Raw genomic sequence first — 27,292 nt, 5'->3', positions numbered from 1 at the left:
AAGTTAATTTCATATCCAGTCCACATTATCTGAAATAAAGGGCTGTGGGAAGCCTCATCTCCAAATGTCACTTGAATGAAAAGAATTGCTCAGCATGCATCCATTTTTTAATCTGTGAAAGATTATTCAAGATCACGGGTTAACTCCTGCCAAATATAATTTCTGTATTATTGTAGTGTTGTGTATAGATGAAAGGGCAATAGAAGAGTTTTTCTCTCTCTCTTTCAAGCAAAGCCTTTCTGTTAAATATTCCTGCATAATACCAGGATTAATTATAAGTACTAGCACAAAAAAAACCCCACTAATATTATGAGAATGAGCACAGAGGATTCGAAAAAACAGCCAGTTGAATTACTTGGACTTAGTAGGGAATGACTCAGGAAGCTGAATCAGGGGAGGTTTAGGTTAGGTATCAGGAAAAAGTTTTTCATCCAGAGGGTGGTTGAGCAGTGGAACAGGCTCCCCAGGGAAGCAGTTATGGCACCAAACTTGCTTGAGTTCAAGAAGCATTTGAATGATGCTTTCAGGGACATGGTGTGATTCTTGGGGTACCCTAAACAAGGACATGACTTGGACTGGATGATCCTGATGGGTCCTTTCCAACACAGCAGATTCTGTGTCTGTGTGACTCATTGACAGCCATCAACATAACAAAGTCTCACCTCAGTGCTGTCCTATGGGCTGAAATGAATGCATTGAATAATTAAGTCAACAAAGAAGGCAATAAGAGGGGAGCAGGTTGTACTAGAAGCCCAGTCTCATGCTGCATGGTCTGGGCAAGGCAAATTGGCTGGCTGTGTCATCTTTCCAGGAAAAAAGTAATATATCAAAATGCAGAAAGCTGTAGGGTCATGGCCCTGCTGACTCCTTGCAGCGTGCTAAGAAACACAACAGATTAACTGAGAGATGGATCTCATTACACCACCTGTAATAGGCACCAATCAGGCATTGCCCAAACTCACTAATGAGCTCAATGAACAGCTGTATCTCCTGCTGCTCACTTCTGTTCTTCCTTAGGGACTTTTCATAATATAGATATTCCGGGCCTGAAACTTAGATAAGGGATAGAGGAGGAAGGACAGGAAATTATCTGTTGTTATTCAAACGCCAGTATTTTTGCCCTTGAGCTTTATCTTTTCTTCCAATCGAAGTAATTCTGTGCATTGTCTTTCATGAAGCTATGGGCTTCCTGATATCTGACTCAATAATTAACGTGTAAAGTTATTGCTTGCATGCATAATCTTCTTCTCTCATGAATATGTGAAGGAAGGAAGATTAGAAGTTGTCAAATGCTTCCAGAGCCTCTTTCTATGACAGAATGATAGATCCCAATGCTGTATTTAAAACACAGCTGAAAAGACAAAAATAGTGTTTAACTGTTATAGTCATTGTGAACCACTGTAATTTATTGAACTCTTCAATCAGCTGAGGCAACAAAAGATTGGGAATGGGTGAATGACTCATTTCTTTTCATGCCATGTGCACTGATGCTCCAATAACTTGATGATCCAAAGGCTAAATAAGACTGCACAAATGTATCACAGAAATGAAGCAAACAAAGCACATCATAAACAAAAACAAATTAGTGGAAAGCAGTGAGGGAAACTCCAACTAGTGGTTAGCTCCTAATTAGCTGTATCTGCAGGATGTGGCTGAAACAGTTGGGATACAAATGTAGATTTCACAGTGACTTAGGAAAAAAAAAAAAAAAAAAAAAAAAAAAAAAGGGATTATTTCTGTAGGAATGAGAACTCAAAATAAACAAGCTCAAATATCCCTGCTTGACTATGAAACATGTATATGTTTTGCACCCTCTTTTTCTCTTTTCCCAGAAGTTAAGGTCTATCTATGGAAGGAATTTGGATGCCACATTACCATAAGACAGTTTGCCTGCAACCTCATCATAGAATCATAAAAAGTTAGTATGTATATTGATGGAACGCATCATTTATTTATAGTTACAGACAACCCTGAAAATGGTTCCGTGCTACCCTTCTTATGAACTGGAAGCTAAGAGCTAGGACCTGTTGTGGATTATCCTTTAAGGCTATAGTTTGAATAAATCTGTCAAAACACACAAAGAGATCCTCATTCAGCCTAGACAAAACAGAACAATGCAGGAGCTGTTGTACTGAAGCAAAGCAATAATATATCAGATTCTACATCCCTTCAGTGACCATTGTAGTTTTGGAAGGTTCAGATTTGATATGCTTGACTCTGTGTTACAAAGCTGATCACTTTCGTAGTACCTATGGATTCAGAAGCAGACATAATAATTCATAGCAGTCAAATGAGAAAAGGTTTATAACATTAATGAAGTGTAACCATTCTTGCTTGACTCAGAGTAGAGAAGCTTATTTCTTGTCTGGTGAAAGAGGTGTAGCCAGATCTCATTGACTCCTAAGAATGAAAATACAATCACAAATTATGGGCAGTGCTATGAATGCAGCCATTTGGAATACACTGGTGTTGTGGGTCAATGTCATTGCCACTGGTGCTTTTGTACTTAGCAATTTTTAAATGAAGATACTTCTTCCAGCTGCGATTAAAAAAAGAAAAAAAATCTTCAGGAATTTGCATTTTGGTTTTAAATTTTTCCTGTTTTTTACAGTATCCCATACTCTTCTTTGAAGCCTCTGACAGAAGTTGTCAATAAAAAAATCATACATATGGTAGATAACCATATTGAAATTTGCCATCCAAGTACAAAGTCTGGCTTACTTACTAGAACTGGTTAATATTTCTTCTTGTCTGAAGTCTTCATAACACCATATACAAACCTGAATCATGCTAAATAGAAACCAGGATAAAGAATTCCAGACAGAGTAAATTTAAAGGTAGCAATAAATGTATGGTTCAATCTAGTTAGTTTGTGTTGTTGTGAAATACTATATAACACCTGGAATTACTCCCCTTTGTTCTGCTAGGATGGAAGGAGGGTTATTGAGCCCCACTGGGGGCAATGAAAACAGTGCTACTCAGTATTTCAGATTAGAAGTTGAAAATATTCTTTCACATTCTCTGTAAGTACCGGATTATGTATTTCTTAATGGAGCACATCAAGCTTCACAATAGAACATGTAGTTTGTGGAACCATGAAACAGTCTGTGACATAATTGATAGCAGAGAAGATGAGAACAATTAAAATCTCAGCTAACACTAAGCCTGAGAAGGCAATGTTCCCTTTTGTCTCCCATATGCCATTATTCATTGTCAACAGAACTGAAAGGTCCCTCCTTAAACAAGAAACCTCTTCAGACAAGTGCCATCACCTGTTGCATACAGTGCTCACAGGAATAGTGCTGCAAACTCCTGAGTGGAGACCAGAGGTGCTTAGAGAATATAAATGACCAGAGAGTAATTGAAACTAAGCCTGAAATAGCTGGTGACTAAATGTAGAGCCCAAATATAAACTTCAGTTTGTTTTATTAAACATATAGACACAGTGGAATCTTTAGCTTGCCATTATGCATTGACTCTTGTATAAATAATGTCATTTAAAAGACTCACCATGAAGTATTTTATGCTTCTTTAACACTAATTTAGTGTCTTGGAAGGCAAACACTCAGGATCTGAGCTATCTTAAACTCAGTGATTAGCTTGAGGCTACCTGTAAAACTACAAAACTATCCTCTGATGTATTTCTCTGTGAAATCCATAGCACACAGCTATAAGATATGTAAAATTTTTCTATTACACTTGAATACAGACCTAATTAAGCACACCATTATTTGGAGTGAAGAACGTGTCCCACTCATCACACCATTACCATCCAGAATATTATCTCAACATTTTGGTGTTGTCTAATGAAGTAGATGGTTCTTGGTGAAAAAACAAACAAGCAAACAAATAAATAAATAAATAAATTTTAAAACTCTCATTTATTCAACTTTTTCTCCAATAATGTCATGACTTGATTTTAAGAGATCTGTTTTTACCTGTGAAAATAGCAAAACCAGTTTTATTGTCTCCTTTGATGGTTTTTTTTTTTCTAGGATACACAGTTTTACTAAATACTGTTGACAAAGGTTAAAATAAAAAAAACAAACAAAGGGAATATATATCTCTAAGTACTAGTTATGTTAAATATAGCATAATCTTTTATAATTCTTAGAGACGTTTCCCTTAATTTATTCTTAGCTACTATTTTTTCCTATCCTGGTAACTATTTGGTGCCAATTGTAAAGAAATTCCAAACTCGTCACTGCTTGACCTTGTTTAAAACACTCCAATAATTGAGAACAAGTACAGAAAAAAAGGCTGCATTTCCTGAATGATTATTTTTGGATTACATATTTGCTCTGCTCAGATATTTCTTCTAATGTGACACAAAGTGAAGAGCTAATTATGCCATGCAAAACTTTCCTGTAAATAAATTTTGGTAAATACTGGCAGTTTGTGCTTCTATCTGACTGGATCATTCAGACCAGGTATTAGCAGTCACTACCCACTCTAGGCACATGACTTAATGTCAACATTACCCAAAAATTACTGGTAATGATTTTTGGGCTTGAGTTCATCTTGACTCAGGATAAATACAATTTGAAAAATGAATTATTAAAGCAGCATATATACATATGTATTTACATAAATAAAAAAATATAAAAATATGTATACATTTATATATATATATATAATATAAATATAAAAGTATCAATTAAGCTTATTTTTCCTGAAATGGAAATGTGATCATCATGAACTTCTGATTTTGTGTGAAAAAACAACTGGTTTTCCTCTTTCCAAGTGGGTAAGCCCTAAAATTCATGTTAATTTTTCAAATTCTTGTAAGCACGTAGACAATATCCATGACTTGCTAGGTAATTATATTGCAAATCGTTATGGTGATGGAAGTTTTTAATCACCAAAATGCCACCAGGGAAAGTCCTGTGCTTGATTTCCAAATCAGGCATATGCCTTTCTTGAAGATTCAACTTTGTTGTTAAGCAGAAAGTAATGACTCTGATACATGAGTGTCTCCATGGAATGTAAACATCTGAGTTGTGAGCAGCCTTTTAAAAATTAAACTTGGTGGTCAACATAGATCCAAGCTGGAGAAAATTAATTATAATTACAATATTAGCGTTTAATATTAATATATATTTACTATCTAATACTATTTACCAGATATTTAAATACTTATTTGGGCACAGAGAAGTAAAAATAAAGATTAAAACTGTATCTCTTCTACCCCTTTACCACCTTGAGCTTCACTACTCCCCTCCTGAGTCCTCCCCTGCCACAAGTAGGAGGTGTCCCTGCCCATGCAGGGGTGTTGGAACTAGATGATCTTTAAGGTCCCTTCCAACCCAAACCATTCTCTGATTCTATGATTCTGTGAAGTGGCACAGGATGATGGAGAGCTGGAAGTTCTGGTCAATCTGCAACAGATCCTCTCTGCCACTCTTTTCCTCTTCACACTTTTCTCTTGCTCCAGTGCAGGTCTTTCATGGGCTGCTGTTGGTATCTGCTCTGCACCTCCTGCTTCTCCTCCTCCTCCTGTATCTGGCCCAGGGCAGCCCTTGATGCTCTTCACATTCCCTGTCACCTCACCCTCCGCCCCTGCAGCCCCCCTACCACCTTGCCACCTGCATCGGTACAGGAGTAAAACAGAACAGGGACTTCCCAAGTATTTTTTCATTTTGATTCTTTGCAGTGCTTTCAAGGTCCATTCTACATTATTTGGTGTTTACCCTTTATTTTAAAAAGCTGAGTGAAGATTTACATGATACATGGATTGCATTTCATTTTGTTATTGATGACAGTGCCTTACACTGAAATATTTCTGGCATTATTAGGCAAATCATGTTATAGAAATATATTACCGTGACAGCTAGGCAAAAAACTCCTCAAAGAAATGTAGATTTAATTATCCCCACAAGTATTTATTTCAGCAAATTAAGAACCCTGTGTAGGCTTCCTGCATGTAATACTATATAGGAAATATCCAGCAGAACCCAAGGGTGTTAACAACCCTGAAATGTCAGTCTTCTAACATTTTCTGCACAAGGTATTTGGGTTTCTGACGAAGGGCTTTAGGAGCAGTTACATGTTCTCTGGAAAACATACAGAGTGCATTGACTGTAGCACCCAACAGTGCTTCTGGGCATAAAGTGATCCCATGTAAACATAGTAAATAAGTTTCTGACTGGTTTATTGACTTCCTGTAGAAGGAGAGTGAAAAATTCTATTGGTCTGCTGAACCAAGCTTTGCCCTAAGTTTAAAAAAAGAGAGAAGTGTAGCAATTAAAGTGCAAATTTTTAAGTTTCTGAACTCAAGATTTACTTTCTCTGAGTGCTTGTGCAAGTAAATCTCACTCAGCTGTTTGCAGATATGAATTCTTAAAGAGGCACAAGCAAGATATAAAAAAATTAAGTTTTAAATTTGGATATTCAAAAAAGATGTTGCTGATAGTCATCCACCTTAACTATGGTTTAATGTTCCACAATAATCCCCAAAGAAATCTTGCTTTTATGAAAGGTGGGGTAGCCTTTTTCTAGTTTATGAGACAGCTATCAAAAAGCTACCTCTCTGTGAGGACAGAGATTTCCTTTTTGCGAGTTTTTAATCAGAACAAATTATTATTATTATCATTATCCATTATCTACAGGATCTATTGTTCCACAATCCTTTTAAATTAATCTAGACAAGATTATGTTACCTTGCTGACTCAATTCACCCAACATCTAACACTCTGAAGAGTACACCACTAAGCCACAGGGATAAAACAGAATAAAACCTGAAAATGTCACAACATGAAATTCGTGATATGAGTCATTCCTATTGAGAAAGAACCACTTTTACCACCTCAGAAAGAGCTCCACAAAAATACATCTCTACTTGTCATATGACAAAATGACAGTCAATATACGATTCCCTATCAATAAGAACTATTTATAATAAGGTCATTTAGTGTGAGTTATCATTGATACCTTAACCAGTTTCAGATTTAATTTAGTATTACCACTGGCTGTGTTTGCATGCCCTATTTGCACTGGAACCAAGCCTACACAACTCAGTTCCATCAGGTCATTTCATAACTGCTATAAGGGAAAAAACCCTCTAATCTTACACTTACAATTTACCTCTGTTCATCGTTACCATTTTCTTTTTCACTGTTTTAATAACTTAAAATACTTATACAGTAATCACTGGATTTTTTTTCATTCAATTACTATTCATCTGTATCCTCACAAAGACTAGACAAATATATTCTTGACCATAACATTACTGTGGTATCTCCAGTCAAAAATCAGTCACCTATGACTAATGAGTGTAAGGTGCCACTAATGAAATTCAATATATAATAAATATGACTGAAAGAGGTTTCTGAATTGATTATTTCTTGCAAATATCTATACTACTTGAAAATCTCCATTCAAGTTGCTAATGGATCAGTAGCAGAATTCACAGAGGGGTATCTAGAAATATGTTTGAATTTGGGATAAGAAAGATAAAGATAGCTAATCCAAAATAAAATGCAGGCTGCTCAGACTAACTATCCATTTCTCAAGAAAAAAAAGACCAGCATATTTCATGTTTTCACTAACAGCTTTTAAGTATTAAAACATATGAATCCAATAGATTAGAATTATTTCTCATTTGGATGCAAAAAGTGTAAGTAGATGTAAAAATTTGAATGAAAAGATCCAGAATTTATAACATTTGCATCCCAGCTCAAGGTAATAATCTCTTCAATAACATTAAAAGAAATCAGAAGCCTGTGGCTTTTGATAAAGGTATGGATTAAGGATAACTAAATCAGATTTGCTAATCACAGCAACAATTAAAGTGCTCCTCCAGTGCACCTAAAATATAAGCAGCAAACAGAAGTCCAGTATGCCATTATGTACATAAAAACATAAATCTGCATGTTTGTAATATTTCTGGGGTTTATTAACTCCTTTTACTTTCAGAGTCCACTTAAAGAATATATGAAACTTTAAAGGGTGGGAGACACTTTGAACTGCTCTTCAAATAGGAACCAGTGCACGTTCTCCATAAAAACCTGAACCTCTGCTCAATGGGGGATAAATATCTCACTCCTCAAGCAATTAATGTAATTGCTTGTGTGGTATTTGGGACAAATTAAAGGGGCAGCATCTTCTGTGAATGACATTTCTAATGAAGACTGGCTAAGTGGATAACCTCTGGGTTTGTTCTTGTTCTCACCTTTGTTCCTTGAGTCATGAGAAGACTCACTACTGCAGCCAGGTCACTGCATACACAACTTCTGATGGTCCTGGGAACAATGGATTTCTTTTTCCACTATGCAAAAATGTACAGCAAGGTACAATTCTGTTGTGTTTCTTCAGTGATATAGGGTGTAAGCCTACTGGGACAGAAAGTCTTCCAAATTAGTTCTTCAGTTTGACTCTTCTTGCACTATTAAGGAGTGAAAATTATTGCCATTCAATGTTTAGGCTTAGAAACAAAGCCATTGCTGACATGAATTCATTACTTAGTAGATACATATTCATCATCATCAGTAACTGTATCTAGAAAGTGTTCCACACTTGGCAGTGCCTCCTCCAACAAGAGAATACTTATTTGTCCATAATCTGAGAGGCTGCTGTTCACACTAATTTCATGTTCACATCTACATAAACAGTGGCAGCATGGGTGTAAAATGATGGGCTCAGTTCACATGCAATATCAAACTGAACCAGATGAACAGTATTCCAGTATCCCATATGAGAATATTAGACTTCTAGTACCCACTTTCAGGGTTGCTCAGCTCCTGCCTACTGGTCGGTGCCTGAGAAATAAATGTTCAGCACATACAAAAGCCACAAATATCAATATCTGGATTACACAGTAGAATATGTAATATATTTTGAAATGCAATGGATCTTGAAAAATCTTCCACAGTTTAGTTGCTCATTTATTATTTCAAAGGTCATGGATTCCAATCTAACTAATGCACTAAAAATCTTCTGGTTAGCTTCCACCAAATTGTCTTGCTTTATGAGCATTTCAGTAGCTATTGACACAGGTCAAAAATTTCTGTTGGAAATATATACACTTCCTTGTTACCTTTAGGGTGCTTTGGATTAAGCACATTTGAAAAGGGGTATTAAAAAACCCAGCACACGCTATTGAGGTGTAAATTACACCAGGACTTGGGTTATTCCTCCAACTTTGCCACACATCATTACAGACCTACCACAGAAAAAATGGTTATGTCTTAAAGAAATTTTCTTCAATGAAAGCAGCAATATGAAACTAACCTCTACATTAAATATCCTGGTTTATCTTCCGAAAGAGGAAAAGTCCTTTCCTCTTCCTCACCCCAAATAAAAGTAAAGATCACAAAACCAGTTGAATTGCACCATTACATCTGGTGCAATGGTGGACAAAATGAAATCACTTTCATTTTGAAAAAAGATTGCTTTGTTGAATAGAAATAAGGAATTTTGACAAAAAATTTCAAAAGAGCAGGTATGATTTCCATGAATACTCTGAAAAGCAAATGTCTATCAACCTCCTTCCTGAAGAAAAACCAAACCAAAACAAACCTGACAAAAAAGTTCCAAACTGTTAGTTATTTAGTTAATATAAAGAATGCCATCTACTGGCAGTAACGATGTGTAGCACTGCTTCTAAGTTTTAAGGTGGGGTAAGATTGCCTGTGTCATGCACTGAAAAGTCCAATGGTTATTTAAGAAGTGAAAACTCTACATTTGAAACAAGGTGTTACATTACAGCTTTCTCTTCAGTGTCTGTTCTTAATAATTGCTTTGTATTTGCAAACAAGCCCCTAATAGGAAATAACAGACTGGGTTAACTACCTACTGAGAAGGATTTTTTTCTGTGTGATGCTCCACGGTCCTATGAATATACATAGTGCTGGCACAGTTACAAAATGAACTCCTTTCACAATGAGAAGAAAGGCAAATATAGTAAGCAAACAGTAGTATAAATTAACACCAAAAAGGCAGTATCAAAGTTGAACTGCATCAAGGAAAGAAAATCTAGCTAAAAGATTAATGAGTAAACTGGTAGAGAAAGGGACTCCACTGGATGCATAGAGGTTTAGTTATCTGTCATACAACTTCCCAAAAATTTTTGTTAAATTGATATAATTCGAAAAGATTCAATTTTAGAACCGGAGAGGTGAAATTCCAATATACTTTATAGAAACTATTATTTAAGCAGAAGTACTTAGATTTTGGGGTCATGCCTTGCTTTATTGGCTTTCTGAAGTGTGATTTAGAGGACAAACCAATGAGAACACAAATATCAGACTTCAAGTGTGCCATAAAATAATTTTCATAACGGAACTGACAAATCTGTCTGATGAAAGTATTTTGAGGAAACGAAGATGACAATGGAAGAGTAGAGTATTTGAACCCATGGGCCTATTACACTTGAAAAAAAATCAGCAGTTCCTGTAAAAGAAAATTAGCTCATGGTATTCAGGAAAAAAACCAACATAATGTAAGTTCTTTTTTGTGAAACACTAGCTCAGAAAGAGTGCCACAACTTCTGGGACAAAGATGTTTGACTTGAAAAAAGACTTGGTTAGGAATTTCTCAGTCTGAAGACTGTCTTTTGGGCTGACTTTTCTTGACTTCGAACTGTCATTGAATTTTGCAACCATTTTTGCCAAACAAATAGCAGAAAAAATTACTTTAGAGTTATTTCCCAAGGTTTCATATTTAGAGTTATTTAGACTTACAGGTTACAAATATTTCAGAAAGTGTTTATGCTTTTAGATAACACATCCCACTTTCCATTGATAATTCTCAGTGAGAGATCAGAACTTCCAGTTCCATATCTTCCCAGGTTCTTTACTTCCAGTTAAAATATTCAGTCTGGTCTGTATGCTCTGTTCTCATACCACACAAATCTCTCTAGAAGCACTGAAAAGTAGGGGAAAAAATCTGCATCTCTCTTGTGGAGCTTATGCTATCATTTCAGTTTCCTACATAAAGCAAGGATGCAGCTGTTTATACAGTCACATGGAACAGAATACTTTAAAGGCATTATCTGAGTGTTATCAGTTGGTGCTTGATAGACCTTTAAAACACTAAAGAACTAATTTTCTGAATAAGATACTTTTTAAGACTTAAAAGCAACTCATAACACTTCATTTTTATTTTCTTCTTAAAAAAAATTAAATGTTACATATTTTTTTGCAAAATTATCTGGGTTTTCCCTAATATGTCTTAGCATAGATACATATGTGTGCACCTTCCCAGCAAATAAGCAGCTTTAAAAAGTAGTACAGTAAAAGTCCAGTTTAAATATCAAGATCATCGTTATTTAAATTCAGCATTTTCTAAATGTATTAGCTTCTTAAAGTTACTTTGCTAAAAAAAGATTGACTTTTACTCCTGATAGGAAAGTCTACATACTTGGAAAATGAGGTTAATTGACTAAAGAAATTACCCTTAGAGGGTTCTGACTCACAAATACCTGCATCTTGGAACATAACTATTGAAAAAAAAGATTATTTTTTGCCTATCAGAAAGAAAAAAAAGAAAAAAAAGAAAAAAAAAAAAAAGAAAAAAAAAAAAAGAAAAAAAAAAAGAAAAAAAAAAAAGAAAAAAAAAAAAGAAAAAAAAAAAAGAAAAAAAAAAGTCTGGTTAGCTTTTAAATAACTTTCTCCCTTATAGAATTTAAGTAGGTTATTAATTTGTGTACCTAGATTCTTCAAATACACTGTATTGATACACAGTTACTGTGGGAGCTCATTCTTCACCATAAACATGAAACACCTGAAAGAGACCCAAAGAGAAATAACTAACTCTTCAAACAAGAGACAATGAGATGGGAAAACAAGGAAGCATTGATTAGGCTAGAACTTGGTAAAAGTCTAAACCCAGTTAAGGAAAAGGGTAGGGAATCAGTGTTGTCCCATGTAAAGTTGAACTTCTAAAACTATGCCATGAAGTCGAGGCTTCCTTTCCAAAAAGCAAGTTCTGGAAACCAACACAACATGCTATTCACCTAAAATCTGAACACTTTCAATTCTTAACAGGTTTCAGCTTAACATTTTTCTTCCATTTAAATTTTCAGTGTCTTTAAGATGTTGTTAAGTAAAAGTTTTCATAAAGAAAAAAAAATTTTCACAAAAGAAGGATGAAATCTAACCAGTCAGTCAACTTGGAAATCCATCAGTCTTCTCTCCCAGTATAAAAAATCAATTATGGGACAGCACTGATCAATTTATTTTACTCAGTCTGATGTTTTGGAGAATGCACATAGCTGGTAACAGCTTCAAAGTAAGCAATGGGTCCTTGGCAAGGCATGCTGAAAACTCTTTTCTTTCTTTCATCTCTTCCCATGGGCTACATAGATACCACTCCAAACACAGTGCAGAAAGAGGTCAATCTTCATCGAATAAATGTTCAGCATTTCATAGATGTCTCTTTCCTAGCTAATTAAAAGGGATTAGGACTCTTCCCTGGTGCTGAAGCCAAGTGGTGTGGAAGACCTGGCATCCGTACTACCAAGATGTTGTTCATGAAGATGGCCTCATCCAGACTGCCCACTTGGACCAGTCACAAGCCCATGCTAATTCCTGAACTATAAGCAGGAATTGTTTGGAAAAAAAATTAGCTGGCACGGGCAAACGTGGGCCAGTGACTGTTCAAACAATCTGGTATTACCAGCAAGCAAGCCACAGTGCCAGGGGATGATCCATAGCACAATTCAATTTACTAGTCTAGGTGTCACTGGTGTAGTAAATCAGATCAAAACACTCCGTGAACTACAAGATATTCAAGGAATGGGCTCATATCTTCATATCAACAGCAGAGGTTCTTTGCTTAAGGCCCACAGACTTGTATTAATTTTCTTTGTACTGTAGTAAAACATTACAGTTGGGGTAAATAATTTCATAAATTGGTGGGATTCACAGAGCCCAAATGCAGGCACCTAAAGGTTAGCTTGGTAGTCATTCTCTTTAAGGACAGGAAGAAAAAGTAACACAGAGATATGAGATATTGGCAAATTGCCTGCAATTTAGAGGTACCATCACTTGATTGAAAACAAAGGCTGAAGTATCTTACATTTTTATGCTGAGATAAATTCAAGAGATGGATCTCACTCAGAATATTCTACTGTGTTTACAGTAGCTGGTGCATATTTAACGTGATCACCTGACTTTGGTTTTCTCCCTCATAGAGATCTATACAGGTAAACAAAAATGCTGTGTTGTTCATATACCAGTGAGGCATTTTCAAATGCAAGCTGACTTTTGTAGTAATGCTTCAATATACATACATTAATCGTGGGGATGAATAGAAGTTTTGGACAATACAGGCCTTTATCTCCCTTTTTGCTGCAATGTACAACTACATGACTTTATACCAGGTATTTTTTCTAGTCACCAAGCTATGAAATCTAACCAGCTCTCAGACACAAGTGTGTACACACACCTCAATTATTTCTTTTTTCCCATCAGAGATTCTTTTGGAATGTCTCTAGGTACTGTGGTCAAACTATGAACACTTGATGTACCAAAGTTATAAGAGAGAAGGTACTTAAAGATGTTTTCAATTTAAACAGCTGCTATGCTTCCACAAGTGTAAAATGAACCTGCATCTATCTCTCATGTCACAAGCATCACATAAATATTTCTTCATAAAACTACACTTGAACATTTAAATGAATATTTTTTTTGGCAGTGTGATCCATCATTACATGTCTGGAAGTACTCAAGACACTGATAAACCTGACTTCAGGTCAGAAATCATTTTTGAAGTGAAGCAAAAAAAAAGGAGACTGAGAGGTGACCTCATCAATGTTTTCAAATATGTAAGGGGTGAGTGTCAGGGAGATGGAGTTAGGCTTTTCTCAGTGGTGACCAGTGATAGGACAAGGGGTAATGGGTGTAAATTGGAGCATAGGAGGTTCAAGTTGAATATCAGAAAAAATTTTTTTACTGTAAGGGTGACAGAGCCCTGGAACAGGCTGCCCAGGGGGGTTGTGGAGTCTCCTTCACTGGAGGCATTCAAAACCCACCTGGACACGTTCCTATGTGATGTACTCTAGGGGGCCCTGCTCTGGCAGGGGGGGTTGGACTAGATGATCTTTCGAGGTCCCTTCCAACCCCTAGGATTCTATGATTCTATGAAAATAGGAGGACAAGTTGAAATAGCAAAAATTTAACTTACTTAAAAATTATTGATAATTTTAATTGTTTATATCTTCTCTGACCGTGATGAATAGCTCATGGTCTATGTCCATAGAAATTATTTTGGTTTATCAAAATGTCAAGTATATTTAATGTTTATTAGCCATCCTTCAGCAGAAACTCAAAAAATTCTATCGTAAACCTCCAAGCATCAGGATTTGCTTCTTAAATCTATGCAGTTTCTTCATCTAGCATTGACAACACATTCACTTTCTAGACTCCACAAGCATCCACCATCCAACAGAGAAGTTGCTGTGTCACAGGTCTATATGCAGCTCACTATCTAACCAAATGATAGAGTCTGATGAGACAAAAGACCCAGACAAAGTCTAGCACATATGAGTGTGAGTCCATTCTTTGATTAGGTAGATGCAATTATAATAATTAGAGCTATTCACTTCAGGGAAATGTTCCAAAATTGCCACCCTGTACAAAGTGTAGCACTTGGAAGTATCCACTTATGTGAAGCTTTGCCTGAACTTTTTTAACATTAACCATGTTCTTTTAGTTATAAAAAGCATAAATTGTCCTGCTAACTTAAGACTGTGATATATTACATCTCATTAATATATGGTGAATTCTTCTAAGACATATACATCATCTACAGATATACATCTCACTAGAATATAAGAACAGGCATTATTAAAAGCTTGACACAAATTCACACACATACTATGCCAAAACCCTTGTTTCTCACAGCCTTTTTTTTTTCTGGATAACAATTTAAATGCTGAGATTTTTATAATACATAGATATAAGGTAAATAAAATAAGGGTGGAGTTTTTTGTTTGGGTTTTTTCAGATTTTTGTATTATCAACCTTGCTCTGCTAAACAAGAAGCCAGGCTCAAACAATCTGAAAAAACAGGGGTGCCTGAAAAAAAGGCCCACTGTGTCAAAAGACCTACTGACAATCCCTGAATATTGACATTTAGGAAACAGGAAGAGAGACTCCCACCAACTGAAAATGGGAAGATACTGGCTAAGAACAATTAAGCAAGACTGAAATAGAGAAGGGGCTGTGTACAGAAGATAACGGGTTGTCAGAGAGAAGGTTGTCCTGGCCTTCGAGTTCTTTCACAGATGTCTTTCACAGATGAAAGAGATTGTCTTTGTCTGCTGGAGGAAGAATTTCAACCAAGGGAACAAGAAGAAGGAAACTCATACCACATCCAAAAGGAAATTTGCAATGTGTCAAGAGATGGTACCATTTCAGAAGAACTGACTGGGAGAATATGAGAGATCTTTCATACAGTTAAAGCTTACAGTCATCAGAAAAACACATTCCTCCCTGAGCTGTCAAATTACTAAGACCATTTTTTTACAGATTTGTCCCTTTCATACCCTTCTCATTCTTATCTTTCAGATTAACCCTGACTAAACCCATGTCTCCAAATACATTGCACACAGATGAGCCACAGCAGGCATGAGAAACAAGACTGCACAAGCTGTCTGGCTCGTGTGCTTGTGCAGATTGCCCTGCTGAGTACAGAACATGAACTGCTGCACTTTATGCCCTTTCATGGGTGGAAGGACATCGTAGAATCTAGGCTCTTAACAGCTGCCAGTAAAGCCTTTGCACACTGAATTATTTTTTTCTGGACATCTCAGAGAGAAAAGCTAAAGCTGACCTGAGTGGCTGAAAAAAAAACCAAACCAGTACATTCCTTTACTTTGATAGCTAGTAACCAGAAAGAACACTAAGAAGAACTGAATTGCGCATATGCCAGGCTTCAAAATTCTGAAACAAAATGTCTGGAACTGATCTATGCATGGGTCACTTATTTTGCTATTATTTCCTGATAGATGAAGCTCCATGCTATCATTTAACAGCCATTAGTATAATGAAGAGGAATGACATGACAAAGCCAACTGGTTGCTCTTCAAATTTTGCAGCTGTAGGTGATCTGTGGTCATGTTAGGTTTTCCAGCTACTCTATGGAATTGCTTCTACTTTCTGAACTGCATAAGCTTTAAAAACAGCAAAGACATGTACTCAGAAATAACACATTCCACAGACTGGGAAGTTTCAGATTTGCATCCCAGCCTCTTCAAAATAGTAGAGCAAAACAAAACTGATTGACTCAAGGTAGCTAATACACAGGTTAGACTATAGACTCATGGAATCACACATGCTGGAAGGGCCTCCAAAAGTCAACAAGCCCAAAGACCTGCCCAGAGCAGCCCAACTACAGCAGGCTGCTCAGGGTTGTGACCCATAGAGTTTTGAAAATATCTAAGGATGGAAATAAGTCTTTTTTTGGTCCACCAGTATCCCCAAGTCATTCTCCACAGGGTCGCTCTCAATCCATTCTTTCCCTGTACCTGTACTGATAGGGGGCATTTCCCCAGCACAAGCACAGGGACTTGCATTTATCCTTCTTGAACTTTATGAGGGTCACAGTGTCCTGCTTCTCATGAATGCCAAGGTCCCTCTGGATGGCATCTCTTCCCTCAAGTGTATGAACTGCACTACTCAACTTGGTATCATCTACAAATGGGTTTAGGGTGCATTCAGCCCCACTGTAGACATTGTTGATTAAGACATTAAATATAATTGATCCTAATACAGACCCTTGATGGGCATCACTCATTACTGACTTCAACCTGGACACTGAGCCATTGACTGCAACTCTTTAGACATGGTCATCCAGCCAATTCCTCTTCCATCCAGCAATCCATGCATCAAACCAGTCTCCCCAGTTTGGTGGCAAGAATGTTGGTGGGGGGACACACCATATCAAAGGCCTTACAAAAGCCCAAGTAGATGAGATTCAGCAGATATCAAAGTGACTGAAACTGCCTGTGATTGGCAAGGCCTACAATATTTTTGCTTTCTTCAGCTCTCTAAGGAAGGCTTGATTTACATCCTTTCTTGATCAGGCAGTCTGTAGCAGACACCTATTACATTCATAACAAATAATTACATATGAATAGTTAAATAAATATATAGTATTTAACTATAGTTTATTTACTATTTATAGTTTGTTTACTATAGTTTATTTAACTATTAGTAACATAAGTATAGCAGTTGTGCCTGGCTCTTCCATACACATTTAAATATTAGATTTTTTTGTTTGGTTGGTTTTGGTTTTTGGGTTTAAACTATAAAGGTATTTTAATAAATTTAAAGGTCAATTTTAATAAATTTGAAGGTATTTTAATAAAATAATGCTATGCTGGAAAAGAGTATCTCAAGTTACTCTCATTAGGAAGTGGCATCCATGGTTGTTACTCTACAGTCATGGGTGCCATGGTTTGAAAATTTTTTTCTTATACTGTGCTTTTATCCCACAGCCTTAATTCCTACATATCATCCTAAAAAAAAATATGTTACTTTTCCTCTGTTCTCAAATTTCTCACTGTGAAAAAAAGTGGAAAACTCCAGTACATTAAAAAATTCTATTACGGAAATTTTTGTGAACTATATCACCCTTGAAATATCACCTACATCTCAAAACCAGACAACTTCAAACACACCCTGCTTCTAGCAGATTTCAAAAAAGCCCTTGTGCAGAAACAAAGTTCTTCCAGAGCCATTTCTCTATTACTGAGTTATAAGCAAGTATGGATTTACTGCAGAAATTAAATTTTTCTCTTGATTTGCAGTTCTCCTTTGGTTCCTCTGTCCTCAAGAAGATAAAAGTAAAACAATAGCTAGGAGTGCTATAGGTGGGTCCCTGACAAATAGGTAGTTTTCTCTACAGAGACATACTGAAGTATTGAGCTCCTGAACACTTTCTCATCAAACAAATAAATAAATATGTACATTTGAAAAAATGTGAAATTGAAAAAGGTGAAATGGTCTCAGCAGTTCCAAAGTGGTTTTCCTAAGAAAAAGTAGCTTGCAGAGGATCCTGCTGCAATTGAGAGATAGGTTCACTTAGGGCCCGAATCAGAGAAGCAATTTAAAATCAGTGATCTAAACTACTGATAGACAAAGCTTGGAGGAGTGTGATGCAACTATTTATCTGTATTTTTTTCTCTTAGACTTCAACAGACTACAAGTGGAATTCAGAGTGCCAGTCCACTCTGAGTGCCAGCAGGTAAGCATATACCAAATTGTGTAACAAATACTGTCATACAGCTCATTTGGCATTAAAATACTGGTAAGAGAGCCACTCTGCTTAAAGCACAAAGATGTATAATGGAACATACTCTCCAAGTTGATAAAGTGAAAGATAGACATGAGGCATAATTTACATTTCTGTTCTGTTCTTGTTACACCAGCTAATAACACTACTGGCTGCCAGGCTGTCTGCTATAGTGCTCTAATTAAGTCCTCCTTCAGAATGCAAGGGTCATGCAAAAGAAATGAAAACAGCAGGCCAAATTCAGAGATGATGTGCATTAGAGTAATTTGCACTTCAATTAAACGTTGCAATTTGCATAATAAGAAGCTGCAATACAGAGCTGGTAGTAGGGATAGTAACCTAGATTTTACTTCAGGGTTGTTTACACTTTTCTACTCTAGCCCTGCCTCATCATATATAAAGTATAGTGAATTATTCACATGGTAGGTTCTGATATCCTCATCCTTTATGAAGTCAACAAGCAGAAAGCTCTAAGAACAATAATATACCTAATATAAATAGGAATTTTTTTTTTTTGGTTGAATCATAGAATCATAGAACTGGCTGGGTTGGAAGGGACCTCAGAGATCATCAAGTCCAACCTTTGATCCACGACCCCTGCAGTTACCAGACCATGGCACTGAGTGCCACATCCAGGCTCTTTTTAAATATCTCCAGGGATGGAGAATCCACTACTTCCCAGGCAGCCCATTCCAATGCTTGATCACCCTCTCCGTAAAGAAATTCTTTCTAATGTCCAACCTAAACCTCCCCTGGCACAACTTGAGACCGTGCCCTCTTGTCTTGCTGAGAGTTGCCTGGGAAAAGAGACCAACCCCCCCCTGGCTACCCCCTCCTTTCAGGGAGTTGTAGAGAGTGATGAGGTCTCCCCTGAGCCTCCTCTTCTCCAGGCTGAACAGCCCCAGCTCCCTCAGCCTCTCCTCATAGGATCTGTGCTCGAGTCCCTTCACCAGCCTGGTTGCCCTCCTTTGGACCGGCTCCAGGACCTCAATCTCCTTCCTGAACTGAGGGGCCCAGAACTGGACACAGAACTCGAGGTGTGGCCTCACCAGCGCTGAGTACAGGGGCAGAATCCCTTCCCTGGACCTGCTGGCCACGCTGTTCCTGATACAGGCCAGGATGCCATTGGCCTTCTTGGCCACCTGGGCACACTGCTGGCTCATGTTCAGCTTCCTGTCAATCCAGACTCCCAGGTCCCTTTCTGTCTGGCTGCTCTCAGCCACTCTGTGCCCAGCCTGGAGCTCCCCATGGGGTTGTTGTGGCCAAAGTGCAGGACCCGGCACTTGGCCTTGTTGAACCTCATCCCATTGGAATCAGCCCAACTCTCCAGTCTGTCCAGGTCCCTCTGCAGAGCCCTCCTGCCTTCCAGCTGATCGACACTCCCCCCCAGCTTGGTGTCATCTGCAAATTTGCTGATGATGGACTCAATCCCCTCATCTAAATCATCAATAAAGTTATTAAACAGAACTGGGCCCAACACTGATCCCCGGGGGGGCACCACTATTGACTAGGCAATATGATATGGTTTTGGCAATAGCATACTAGAGAGGGACCCAAAAGTTCTTAATTCATAACTGAATTTAGAATCATAGAATCATTTTGGTGGGAAAGCTCATCAAGCTGAACCATTAGCAAACACACTGTCAAGTCCACCACTAAACCATGTGGCTAAAATTAGAACAACAGAACCAGAACTGTGAGGACATAAAACCATAGCAAATAAAGATCCAGTGGTAATAGCACAGAAGTAGTTCTCATGATCTGGCACATGCCACCAACAGTTCTTCTACCCTTTTAAGGTGTCATATCTACCTGTAGAGATTTATTTGCTAGACACATTATTAGATTGGAAAAAAACTACACTACAGGTTGTGTAGATTTAAAAATCTTGATCATATATCAAATTACATCATCCAAAGGTTTATATGAAACTATAGGAGCTGATCATCTAACCCTAGAAATTATTTACAAGCTGAGTATTTCATGTAATATTTATGATCAGTCATGTAAGTCTTCACAAAGATTAGAAGAAAATTGCACTGTTATACCTATTTTTAGGCACCTATTTAGAACCTATCTTTACACGTAGTTTCCATCCATTCTTAGCAGTACACAGATATTATTGATCTCATGTACGTTTCTCTTTCCTTCTGCATATCATGGTGTGTTGCAAAAGGATTTTACAGCATTTCCTGCATGAGCCAAGGCTTTGATGAGCTATGTCTCAGAGCAGAACAAAGTCCATATTACATAAATGTCATTTATCTGTCTTTGGATCATGGCCATGGGATGGCTGCCTTCACTCAGAGTGAGTGATGAGAATGAGATTATTTTTTTTAAAAAAAGCTCTCATCTATTATTCTCAAAAGCTATTCTTTTTATTTTCAGTTCTTTTCCCAAAGGCTTTTTTTATTATAACTATTTTGACATCTGATTTTTGCCTTAAGGGGAAACTCAAGTGAGTGATGTGCATTTTAAAGACAGAAAATTCATTTGTCTTATCCCTTAATCCTGACAAAAATATGCTTTGTCTTTATTTCTTACCATAAGGATTTTTTGGTGTGTTTTTTTTTTTATCTCTGATAGTGACCTTGTTGTACATTGTGTACAGACAGACTTTCACTGTGAAATTATTACAATAGTAAAAAATCGTGCAGCAAGTTAAAAACCCACTCTCAGAAATAGGAGTGAATGAAACTGGATAGAATCTCTCCTTGTCCACAACTTACTTTGGTAGGGAAAGTAATTTTGGGTAAGTACCTAGTGATAGTGCATTTTAATTCCCTAAATTTTTATAGAATCACAGAATCATCCGGGTTGGAAAGGGCCTCTGAGATCACCAAGTCCAACCCTTAATCCACTGCCACTGTGGTTACCAGACCATGGCACTGAGTGCCACATCCAGTCTCTTCTTAAAAACCTCCAGGGATGGAGAATCCACCCCCTCCCTGGGCAGCCCATTCCAATGCCTGATACGTCTGATGCTTCACTCCCATTATATATAAGAGGAACTGGTGAAGCTAAAGACATTCGGGTTGATGTAACTGAGAGGATTCATATTTCCTCTACCTTTATAAAATCATTTGAGAATGTAGACATTCCCAGTCACTGCTCAGCATTTCATTATAAAGCTATCTCTCTCCTTTGCTGACTGAAGCGGCGAAGAAATATAAAATGATGGTGAAATATATTTTTGGCAACATTTCTGCTCTCTCCACATGTTGACCAGCATCCATAAAAAGAGCTTGTTATTCCTGTGACTGACTGAGGAAAATCAGGAAAGGAATTACTTTCTGGTATAAAAGTTCACTCCTTCATCTGTTCTCAGGAGACTGAAGTGCAGATGGAGAAATTGTAACCTATAGCATATTATGGATATTGGTTATCTTATTAGGGAGCGTTCTTCATAACATCCTTCCAATTGTCTCAAATTTTAAATGCAACTTTTATGTACACACGATACATTAAAAATTTTTCCTAAAAAAAGCTTTTCATCACTGATTTCTTTTTCCTTATATTTCCTTTTGTCTTTTTGAAGTTACATGACTTTCACTGGTAGAAATCTGGGATTCTCAAGAACTGGGTGGCATGTGACAATTCTCTTCATTTGCATTGCTTGTGCTGTCTCTATTTCTGCCAATATAAATAAAATTGTTTTCGTAAAGACAACTAATAAAAATAGGGTACATTTATATAAAAAACCTGATACTTCATGTGGAAATTTAATGTTACAAACATATTGAGTCATTGAAACTTAAAAAAGAAAGTAAGATTAGCCTAACATTCTCTGGTTTATGGGTAATGATGAATGGGAGAAAGAATAAGGTATAAAATAAGAACCTTATCAAAATAAAGCTCAAAGATGAAAGCAAAATATTTTGGTCCCTCAAAATGAAAATTTTTGAAGAGTATAATTTTTTCATGATTTTTGGACCAGTATGATAAAATTTTGTGAAATGAAATGAAGTTTATATATATGTTCTTATAGCGTAAGCCCCCACCATCCCAAATCTCTTACACCAAAAAACCAAACCAAACCAACCAAACAAAAAAACCTCTGAGCATATATCAGCATTTAGACAGAGGCAATAGGAGGGACTCTGGGTTGCAAAATGGTTTAACTTTTTCTCTTTTTTTTTTGAGTATCTACACTGAAAATTAAAAAAAATAAATAATAATCCTTCTGTCTTTCAATGTCTTGATCCAAGACCATATAAGTGATTGCAAAAGAGTATGTTAGTTGTCACAACTGCTGGCTGAATAACATAGAAAAAAAAATTCAGATGAATAGAAATCATTCTTCAAGAAACAACAATACACAAGTCATAAAGTCATAGATTCATAGAATGGTTTGGGTTGGAAGGGACCTTAAAGATGGTCTAGTCCAACCCCTCTGCAACGAGCAGGGACACCTGTAACTACATCACGTGGCTCAGTGCCATGTCCCACCTGGCTTTGAAGGGACATTTCAAATAACGAGGCACCAACAACTTGCCTGGGAAACATGTTCCAATTCTCACTACTTTCATAATACAAACATTCTTGTTTATATTTAATCTGATTTCAACTTCTTTTAATTTTAAACCATTGCCCCTCGTCCTATCACAACAGTCCCTATGTCTGTCCCCATCTTTCCTGTAGACCTCCTCCAAGTATTGAAAGGCCACAAGGTCTCCCCGTGTCCTTCTTCACTCTCAACAACAACTCCCTCAGCCTCTCTTCATAGCAGAGGTGCTCCAGCCCTCTGATCATTTTTGTGACCCTCCTCTAGATGGGCTCAGACAGATCCATGTCTTTTCTGTGCTGAGAACTCCAGAACTGGACACAGTACTTGAGGTAGGGTCTCATAAGAGCAAAGTAGAGGGGCAGAATCACCTCCCTTGACCTGCTGATCACACTTCTTTTGATGCAGCCCAGGAAATGGTTGCCTTTCTGGGTGATGAGTGCACACTGCTGGTTCATGTCCATTTTTTCATCCATCAGTATTTGTCTCAAATTCCTTCATTGCCCAGCTCGCACTTCTGGGGACAGAGTGGTTGGAGAGCAGCCAGACAGAGAGGGACCTGGGAGTCTGGATTGACAGGAAGCTGAACATGAGCCAGCAGTGTGCCCAGGTAGCCAAGAAGGCCAATGGCATCCTGGCCTGTATCAGGAACAGCGTGGCCAGCAGGTCCAGGGAAGGGATTCTGCCCCTGTACTCAGCGCTGGTGAGGCCACACCTCGAGTTCTGTGTCCAGTTCTGGGCCCCTCAGCTCAGGAAGGATATCGAGGTCCTGGAGCAGGTCCAAAGGAGGGCAACCAGGCTGGTGAAGGGACTCGAGCACAGATCCTATGAGGAGAGGCTGAGGGAGCTGGGGCTGTTCAGCCTGGAGAAGAGGAGGCTCAGAGGAGACCTCATCACTCTCTACAACTCCCTGAAAGGAGGGGGTAGCCAGGGGGGGGTTGGTCTCTTTTCCCAGGCAACTCTCAGCAAGACAAGAGGGCACGGTCTCAAGTTGTGCCGGGGGAGGTTTAGGTTGGACATTAGAAAGAATTTCTTTACTGAGAGGGTGATCAGACATTGGAATGGGCTGCCCAGGGAAGTGGTGGATTCTCCGTCCCTGGAGATATTTAAAAAGAGCCTGGATGTGGCACTCAGTGCCATGGTCTGGTAACTGCAGCAGTAGTGGATCAAAGGTTGGACTTGATGACCTCAGAGATCCCTTCCAACCCAGCCAATTCTATTATTCTATTATTCTATGATTCTATGATACTGAAAATTGGCCAGTATCAAGCACTGCATCTGTGGGCTCTCCATTCTGCATCCTCTTGCATTCATGAACTACCTTGCTGAAAGATCCCTTTAGATAAGGACATTAAATAGTCAGCTTCTCCAGCAGTGAAGTTGATTACTGATCTGCACAGACACTTACTGTTCTTGTACCACAGCCAGGAGAAAAAATATTACAAGGAGGTTAAAAAATGTAAAAGGAAACACTTCCCTTTCTTTTGGAACATTCTTTTCCCTGCCAGACAATCCTACCAATAGATTTCAGAAAAATTAGGGCTGGTGTTAAAAATTCATGGCCCAGAAATCTTTATAGAGAGGTTGCATTTGATTAGAATTCCTTATTGTGTTTCATTTGGTTGTGTAACATTTCTGCTCATGATAAGCTATAATGAAAAATAGTAGGTTTTTAATTGGGTGCAGAGAATTTAACTGTTTAAGTCCAATGACAATTTTTTCATAGGAACTAAACTTGTTTGGGAGTCAAAGGATGTTCAAAGCTGCTATAGATTCAACCTTTTCTTCCAATTGCTACTGCTTGTATTTTACCTGAAAATTTTGACCAACAGATCATTCAATCAAGACAGTTCACCTAGAAGTGATTTACTGCACTGCTAGTATCTCAACAGAACACTGCTAGTGTTAATACTCTAAGAGGGTGAGAAAGCCAAGAGAATAATAGCCATTACTATTGAAATTTTAAACTTAATTCTTCACACCATGCTTAATAAAACTTTTCAAAATTCAAAAGCTAAATAGAACAATATTTAACTTAAGATTAAGATTAAGATTCTTAAAGATTGCACTTAAGATTGCATTCTTTCCAAAATTAAACTTGGTTTATGGCTGTCATTTTTTTTCTCTCTGCCATTTGACTCTCATAGTGCTCAATGCAATTAAATCATAGATTTGTCCAAATGCTCAGCATACTCAACTCCTATTGAAGTAGATGAGAGAAGAGACATTCAGCATCCAATAAGAACAGGAAAAGAGTGAAATAATAAATATAGTAAAAATAAAATAGATAAACAGTAAAAATATAGTAAAAAATAAAACAGATAAAATATCAATGCTCTTCTGTTTCAATTATGATTGATATCCATGTTTCACCTAACTTCTAGGCAAAAATTCTTTTGAAAATTTTTAGCAAGAGATATGTAACTCATTGGAAAGCTTTGGCCTAATTTAGAAAAAAAAGCAAGTAACAATCTGTTCATGCACAGTTCCTTAAAGATAGAATTAATGCTGCATTTCTAAGTTATGAGCTGCTACACCATTATAGTGGGAGAAAATTACAATTGTAACTGTGTTAACTTGGATGTACAGCCTATAATTTTTTACTAAGTTAGAAAGAACTATTGAAAGAAGAAATAACAGAGGAAATGACATTTAGGGTCAAATGCAGTAATTCATGAGCAACTTCAGACCTTTCCCAGCAAATACTTAGCGGGCAGAAATCACAACAACTGCAATTACCAGTTCCAGCAAAATTCTGTGACATATTTACTTTTCTTTCCGCTCTCTGCAGAAAACCACATTTCACACACAGACAGATAAAACTTAGCAGATACTCTCCCAACTGAGAAAAGCTTTGTTTTGCTTACAATGTGTATTTCTATCGTATGACTTTGTGTATTTTTTAGTCAAAGCTTTCAAAAAGGCAGTATTAACACAAAGAAATGCTTTCAAATGAAAAGCCAGTAACTAACTAGCAAAGTGCACTGAAGAACAACTGCATTTTAGAAATGAGTCCCACACTTAGCAGGGCAGGCTCTTGGGAAATGTAAAACTGAATGGCTCTTACCAAAATGATGCCAAAACATTTTATAGAGGCTGAAAATCAAGTAAGAGGTTCACCTTTAGGAAAGACTTAACTACAGCAATCTTCATCATCTTTTAAAAACTCCAAAACAAATGAGATATGTAAAATTAAATACAAGTCTGGTGATGACAGGAAAAATAGGTGACCCTTGTATTCTTCTCCTCCTTCTCAGAACTCACAAGTTATGCAGGTGAGATTCATGCTGAGTTAGCCAACAAAGATCATGTTTTTCAGTACTAATATTGCTGGGCATCTTTAAAAAGTTCTTCTAACAGAAGGATATATTAAGGGTGTGAAAATTCTAGAAATGTACTTACCTCTTCCAGAGCAAGGCAAATTAGAATTTCCTTGGCATTTCTTAGCACTTTCCTCAACTGACAATGGACAAGAACGTGGATGTTCACACTTCTTCCCAGTCCATCCTTCTTTACAGTCACACCTTCCGCAATTACACTGTCCATGACCTTTGCAATGAACACATTTAAAGATTAACCTCCATACTGATGATAGGTATTAAAACCTCATTGTGAAAGGAACTTTATCAAAGCTGTGGTTTCATTAAATAATCAGACTGCCAAAAAATATTATCAAAAGTGTGAAAGCCAAGAAGCTAGGGGTGAATTCCTCCTGAGAGCTTAACCTGAAAAGCCATTCAAACAATGTTTTCTCTATATGAATGATAACATATCCAGACCAAGAAAAAACAAGCTAATTGCCCAGCTGCCTTTGTCACAAACTTAATGGTCTTTGCATAACAGAGTGGGATTCTAGCAACATTCCTTGTACTGGATGAGGAAAGCTTGAGCATCAGCAAAAACATTTCTGGGCACAAAATCATATTTTTATTTCCATGAGCTCTATCAGTAGGTTAGTTCTACTCTCATGATTTTCACATATTCATCATTCATCGGCAGCAGAACCCCAAAGAATTGCTCTGATGGCCACTTCTTTATACAGGATCTTCATTAAACCTGTAGCAAAACAGACTTCGTATCTCCTTCTAACTGTACTTGCATTTTAAGACTGGCTTATAATATACATCTAAAACATGCATTTATCAGTCCACAAGGAGAAAATGGGAAGAAGCAAGCCTTCTGTAAATTATCTGAGTAGTTCCCAGAAGAAAAGTCTTACTACTTTCACAAGAATGATTTTTCTTATATTAGTTATTTGTTTTCCTTGGAAACCATTAAAGGTTTAGAAATCATTAAATTGTTTAGAGGATCGATTTAGATTAGATATTAGGAAGAAATTCTTTACTATGAAGGTGGTGAGACACTTGCCCAGGAAAGTTGTGGCTGCCCCATCCCTGGAAATGTTCCAGGCCAGGCTGGATGGGGCTTTGAGCAACCTGGTCTAGTGGGAGGTGTCCCTGCCCATGGCAGAGGGGTTGGAACTAAATGTTCTTTAAGATCTATTCCAACCCAAATCAATCTATGATACTTCCCCTTGCTTTCATGTGTACC

At 37.4% G+C, this 27,292-nt stretch overlaps 1 protein-coding gene across 1 annotated transcript in view; it reads right to left on the bottom strand.

The window, feature by feature from the left end:
• The window catches only part of ITGBL1 (integrin subunit beta like 1), a 137,280-nt gene that overhangs the window by 40,982 nt on the left and 69,006 nt on the right, over positions 1-27,292 (bottom strand). Inside the window, exon 7 of the mRNA XM_071734406.1 lies at positions 26,144-26,290. Coding sequence (XP_071590507.1) covers positions 26,144-26,290 — 147 coding nt within the window. The remainder of the gene's footprint in view (positions 1-26,143; positions 26,291-27,292) is intronic.

This window comes from Heliangelus exortis, chromosome 1 (genome assembly GCF_036169615.1).
Source record: "Heliangelus exortis chromosome 1, bHelExo1.hap1, whole genome shotgun sequence".
NCBI lineage: Eukaryota > Metazoa > Chordata > Aves > Apodiformes > Trochilidae > Heliangelus > Heliangelus exortis.
Note: the sequence above shows the minus strand (reverse complement) of the source record. Positions and strands in the feature narration are given on the sequence as shown.